This window comes from Triticum aestivum, chromosome 6A (genome assembly GCF_018294505.1).
Source record: "Triticum aestivum cultivar Chinese Spring chromosome 6A, IWGSC CS RefSeq v2.1, whole genome shotgun sequence".
NCBI classification, from domain to species: Eukaryota; Viridiplantae; Streptophyta; class Magnoliopsida; order Poales; family Poaceae; genus Triticum; species Triticum aestivum.
This window is the reverse complement of record NC_057809.1, coordinates 83,760,210-83,766,735: the sequence shown is the minus strand read 5'-3', so window position 1 is coordinate 83,766,735 and position 6,526 is coordinate 83,760,210. Positions and strand designations below refer to the sequence as shown.

Sequence of the window (6,526 nt, the reverse complement as noted above, 5' to 3'; positions counted from 1 at the left end):
GCGGTAGTACCGCGTCTGCGGAAGTACCATCCTCAGTCCATGTGCTTAAGGTCTGCCCTAGCTACTGCTGCTGCTGCGGTAGTACCACGGCTCCTCACAGTAGTACCACATGGCCTCGCGGTAGTACCGCTGTTCTGGAGCGGTAGTACCGCTGGTCGCGGGCTGGTAGGTGGATAATGGTTGGTTTTTCTTCCTTAGCTATATAAGGGGTGTCTTCTTCCTCGTGTTGACTACCTCTTCCAACCCTAAACTTCATTGTTGCTCTAAGCTCCATTTTCGCCCGATCTCACTCCCTAGCCAATCAAACTTGTTGATTTGCTCGGGGGTGGTTGAGAAGGCCCCGATCTACACTTCCACCAATAGAAATTTGATTCCTCCCACTAATCCCTTGTGGATCTTGTTACTCTTGGGTGTTTGAGCACCCTAGACGGTTGAGGTCACCGCAGAGCCATAGTCCATTGAGGTGAAGCTTCGTGGTGTCGTTGGGAGTCTCCAATTGAGTTGTGGAGATTGCCCCAACCTTGTTTGTAAAGGTTCGGTCGCCGCCTCCAAGGGCACCAATAGTGGAATCACGGCATCTCGCATTGTGTGAGGGCGTGAGGAGAATACGGTGGCCCTAGTGGCTTCTTGGGGAGCATTGTGCCTCCACACCGCTTCAACGGAGACGTACTTCCCCTCAAAAGGAAGGAACTTCGGTAACACATCCTCGTCTCCACCGGCTCCACTCTTGGTTATCTCGTGCCTTTACTTGTGCAAGCTTATTTGTGATATATCTCTTGCTTGCTTGTGTTCCTATCTTTGTTGCATCATATAGGTTACTCACCTAGTTGCATATGTAGACAACCTACTTTGATGCAAAGTTTAAATTGTTAAAGAAAAGCTAAAAATTGTTAGTTGCCTATTCACCCCCCTCTAGTCAACCATATCGATCCTTTCACTCGAGTGCTAAATGGCTTGAGCGAGGACGAACGTGATATCCAATTGTCACGCCAGATGCGGACCGATTCACCATTACCAGTGCGCCATATCATGCCTTCCTTGAGAAGTTCCAGCCCATAAGATAGCAGACCAAGTTGAAAAGCGTTGCCCTGTAAACACAGTGTCTAGTAGGCTTCCTTATGGGTAGTATCGGGCCTTCAGTACACGTGCACACAGACTATCCGGTGTTTGCAACAACCGCCAAGCTTGACAAGCCAGTAGTGCCTGATTAAAAATGCGCATATCTCGGAATCCCATTCCACCTTGCCCTTTTGATCTGATCATCTTATCCCAACTGAGCCAATGTGTTTTGCGCTTCCCATTTTCCGCTCCCCGCCAAAAGTCTCGGATCAACTTGGATAGGTCATCACAAACAGATAATGGAAGTTTAAAAACTCCCATAACATATGTCAGTATTGTTTGCGCGATCGACTTGATAAAGATTTCTCTCCCACTCTGTGCTTGATTATTGTCACCCCAAAGCAATATACACTGTGTGAGTTTGGCCCGAAGACTCTGGAATTTACCACGACTCATGCGACCTTCCGGAGTTGGTAGACCCAAGTATTTTGCATCAAACACTTGTTGCTCCACATGAAGGATTTGGCGTGTTGCTTCCTGATCTGATAGCGGACAAAACTTGCTAAATTGGATTGGGCACTTTGCTGGATTAATGAGTTGGATTTTCTGAAAAATCAAACCAAGCAAAAAAAAGTGATCGAGTTTATAAAAAAGAATTATCCATGTATATAATTTCAAGCATATACAACATAAAATTTACATGATGATGTATCCCGTGATACGCATTTGCTGTCATCATGTAAATCTTCTGGGAAAAAAATATGCATTTGCTATTTTAAGTGTACATATTTTGGCCTATAAACATGATCAAAGTTTATAGTTTCCTACTTTTGACAAAAAAGTATACCCAATGCATTAAAACGGAGGGAGTAGGAAATAGTTAAAATACTAACCTAAAAATATCAATATTTTTTTTGAACACAGTACAGACGCAAGCGCTCATATAAACGCGCATACACTCACCCATATGAACGCACACACGCACACCCTACCCCTATGAGCACCTCCGAAAGACTGAGCCGGCATATCATCTTAAGATTTTATGAAATCATCGTAGGCGTCTCGTAGTCGACGGGAACGTCTTCTCACACTGAAAGCGTATTGCCGAAATTCCTGAAATAAATCCAGGATAAATAGAGCACCAAGATTTGAATTCTGATGGGTTAAGGATACCACTGTCCACCTAACCATCTCAATCAAAGGTTGGTCCGTAAAAAAAAAGAATTGTGACGTGTGGATAAATGGCAAAACACGTGTGAATACATGTCCGTCTGGCTTCAGGGTCTATTTCTAAGCAATAACAAATACTTCCTCCGTTCTATTATGTGATGTGTTGGATTTTCTGAAAAATCAAACCAAGCAAAAAAAAATTGATCTTGTTTATAGAAAAGAATTATTCATGTATATAATTTCAAGCATATACAACATAAAATTTACATGATGATGTATCCGGTGATACACATTTGCTGTCATTATCTTCTGGGAAAAAGATATGCATTTGCTATTTTTTGAGTGTACATATTTTGCCTATAAACATGGCCAAAGTTTATAGTTTCCTACTTTTGACAAAAAGTATACACAGTGCATTAAAACGGAGGGAGTAGGAAATAGTTAAAATACTAACCTAAAAATATCAATATTTGAAAGACAACAACAGATACAAATGCAAAAAGGAAAAAAAAGAGAGAAATGTGAACCAAGCAAAAAAAATTGATCTTGTTTATAGAAAAGAATTATTCATGTATATAATTTCAAGCATATACAACATAAAATTTACATGATGATGTATCCGGTGATACACATTTGCTGTCATTATCTTCTGGGAAAAAGATATGCATTTGCTATTTTTTGAGTGTACATATTTTGCCTATAAACATGGCCAAAGTTTATAGTTTCCTACTTTTGACAAAAAGTATACACAGTGCATTAAAACGGAGGGAGTAGGAAATAGTTAAAATACTAACCTAAAAATATCAATATTTGAAAGACAACAACAGATACAAATGCAAAAAGGAAAAAAAAAGAGAGAAATGTGAACCAAGCAAAAAAAAATTGATCTTGTTTATAGAAAAGAATTATTCATGTATATAATTTCAAGCATATACAACATAAAATTTACATGATGATGTATCCGGTGATACACATTTGCTGTCATTATCTTCTGGGAAAAAGATATGCATTTGCTATTTTTTGAGTGTACATATTTTGCCTATAAACATGGCCAAAGTTTATAGTTTCCTACTTTTGACAAAAAGTATACACAGTGCATTAAAACGGAGGGAGTAGGAAATAGTTAAAATACTAACCCAAAAATATCAATATTTGAAAGACAACAACAGATACAAATGCAAAAAGGAAAAGAAAAAGAGAAATGTGGCTGCTGGGATTCGAGCCCAGGTCTCCACGGCCACAACGTGGAATTCTCACCACTAAACTACAGCCACTTTGATGCTTATTTTCATAATAACTGTTATATATCCATAGTTTGCCAAGTGATCGATTGATTTGGATTGCGTGTTTGCAATAGCAAAAACCTAAAACTCCCTGAGCTCTACATAAACCAATGCCAAACCTAAACCTGAATCGAGATGACCAGATACTCCAGTATGGACAATATCACACTTCAACAAGCGATGTAAATTAAGTCGAACACTGCTGCGATACATGCGATACATGGAAACAACGCGTCACAATGAGCAGTGCTATGGGGACGATAAAGTTTGGACGACTTGTGCACGACGGTTAAATCCAGCCGAAGAATGTCGAGCACAGCCCAGCAGCGGCCGCTGGATCCCTCGATCGTGCAGTTATCGTCCAAACACTGTCGTGTGTGAAGCATTTTCGCGTCACAATTGCAGAACTGCAGAGCGAGCTTCTGCCAAGCTACACAACCATTAAAACATGGCCTCCTCTGTAACCTACCTAGCTAACCTCGCTACGTAGTCTACTGCACTGCTGCTAGTTGAGCTAAACTAGTCCCAGCTCCCGCTGAGCAGCGGCTTCACGTCGGCCACCTCGCCGAACATCTTCACCAGGTCCGAGCACCCGGCCCCGGCGCGGCCGCCCTCGCCGCCGTCACCGGCTCCTTCCTCAGTCTCCTCCTCCGTCTCCGTCTGCAGCTCCAGGCCCAGCTCCTCCTCGACGTCGTCGGACGCCGAGATCAGCAGCAGCTCGCACCCCTCGTAGTTGAGCAGGTCCGGCGGGTCGGCCGGCGCGTAGCGGTTGCTCCCGAACCGCCCCTGCAGGTGCTCCGGGAACGCGGCCTTCCGCTTGCCCTGCAGCCCGCCGAACCCTCCGCCTCCGCCCCTGCCCCCGCCGCGCTGCTCCGGGTTCTTGATCTGCACCAGGAACGACGCCTCCGGCTCCACGTTCATGGCCTCCTGCGGCTCCCCGACGCCGCCCTCGTCGCCGCCGCCGCCGCGCGAGGGCAGCTCCAGCTTGTAGACGAGGTGGGTGTGCGGGCGGCCGCCGCGGCCCTCGTGCTTGAGGATGCGGTACACGCCCTCGCCCATCGCCCTCGCCGCGGCCAGGTGCCGCTTGCCGCGCGTCGCCGTGTCGTACTCCGCCCCCTTGAGCGCGTCCTTGATGTCCTCCACGTCGGTGGTGACGAGGTCGACGTAGCCCCAGAACGGCCGGCCGTGCTTCGCCGGGTCCGGCAGGCTCTTCTTCCCCATAACGATCAGCCGGAGCAGCGGCTTCTCCTCCACGTTAACCTCCTGCAATGCAAAGGATTAATCGGCGAGTAAGTGATGTGCAGATTTCTCAGACGTGTATAGAGATCTGAGAATGAACGATCTCGTTCGCCACCTCCTTCCCGTGGCCGCCTTCGTTGCCGCCGTCCGCCTGGCCCTTCTCATCGCCGCCGTGACGGGTCTTCCTCTTCTTGCCCTCCTTGCCGGAGTCCGGCGCCTGCTTCTCCTCGACGGCGCGGCCGGGGCCGGACTCCGGGCGCAGCACGACGTACATCCGCTGCACGTCGTCGGGGCTGTGCGCCTCCTCCTTGTCCACCTTGGGCCGGTAGAAGAAGAACACCTCGCCCTTCTCCTGCACGCAAAGCTTGCATCAATCAGCCGCCATCGCCATTGTTACTGCAGAGGACTAACTGCTTCAGATTAAGATCCATCGATTGATCGACCTGGATCTCCACTTTGGGGTCCTCCCTCGTCTTCACCTCCGTGCCTTGACCCATGGCGCTTCAATGCTTGCTCGCTCCCTCGCTGCAGAGTGTGAATGATGAAGATGCAGTGAAGTGTTCGTGCTGAGGTTGGTGCGGCCGGCGGATGCTCTCTTAAACGACGGCGGTGAGCTCGCTTACGCCGTTACACGTGCTCGGGTACGTGGCCGCCGGAAGCGTCTGGGTCCGACATGGTGTGGCGCGCAACGAGGTGGTCGGTCGACGTGTGGCATGCAACGTGTCACGAGAAGAGCACAGGCACGTGGGGTCACGAGAAGAGCACAGGCCGCGGAAAACCCGAAACGACGATGTATTCCAGTTCCTTCCAGGACAGCGGATCTTCGGTTAAGGAAACAGGGATATGTCTACCAGTGGATAAGATATTTGGCCGTGTGTTGTGTTTGTGTCGGGTGAAGATGAACAATTTGTACATAAATGAAAGAGGTGAGATGAACAATTTCATTCTATCATATCTCTGAGACCAAACACCAACATGTAACAATTGCATTCCTTCGAGTCGCTCCTGCCAAACAGAAGAATGGAACCGATCCATTCTAGTAGAATGAAACCATAACATTTCATCCCACTTTGTTCGTGAACCAAACACACCTAAAAACAACAGGGAGCATGGGGTTTCAGGAAATTCACTGCTTCTTTTTTTTTCTGCGGCTGAAATTCACTGCTTCAACATGGCGCTTTTGACAAACCAAGCTTTAGATGAGTAATTGACAACCCAGAATCTTGTGTGTATCTATGCCCATCGCCAAGAGAAAAAATATCTTTATGAAGAATTACCAAATGCAAAGACAAAGAAAAGGTCGTCTTATACTTGACAGAGCATCTTAACGGGAGAAGAAACTGTGAAACATGGTCATGTATGGAAAGTTGGTGATGATGACATTATAAATATATAAAATGATGCATGGGATATTTATGTCTCCTTCAAGGATGGTTATTACCAGAAGAATTTGGATTTCGACAATGGGTGCATATGCACCTAGGAGCCAAAACGCCACTCTCTATTAACATCCAATTTTATCGATCCAACAACTGGCGAGTGGGGCGAACAGTTGATTGGTGAAACATTTTGGAGGTAGATGCACGTTGCATTCTTTCAATACCTCTATTGGTTCATGAGATGGATTATTTTATTGCATGAAATTTGACTAAATTGGGCACCGTCTTGGTACGGATAGCATACCATGCAAAATGTCTACGTCAATTCGACATAAAATTGTGAGTGTGAATGAAATTCGAGCTGCTAACTTGAACCCTGTACGGGAGAAATTATGG

At 46.3% G+C, this 6,526-nt stretch overlaps 1 protein-coding gene and 1 non-coding gene across 2 annotated transcripts; both read right to left on the bottom strand.

The window, feature by feature from the left end:
• Nucleotides 1-3,431: 3,431 nt before the first annotated feature.
• Nucleotides 3,432-3,503, bottom strand: TRNAH-GUG (transfer RNA histidin (anticodon GUG)). Its single transcript has one exon. It is a non-coding gene; the product is annotated as a tRNA-His (tRNA).
• A 385-nt stretch (nucleotides 3,504-3,888) lies between these two features.
• Nucleotides 3,889-5,334, bottom strand: LOC123130349 (uncharacterized). The gene is made up of 3 exons (XM_044550263.1): nucleotides 5,195-5,334; nucleotides 4,867-5,103; nucleotides 3,889-4,775 (listed from the first exon to the last, which is right to left on the bottom strand). Exons 1-3 carry the CDS (start codon nucleotides 5,246-5,248, stop codon nucleotides 4,032-4,034), a joined length of 1,035 nt encoding a protein of 344 aa, XP_044406198.1. The 5' UTR covers nucleotides 5,249-5,334; the 3' UTR covers nucleotides 3,889-4,031.
• Nucleotides 5,335-6,526: the final 1,192 nt, after the last annotated feature.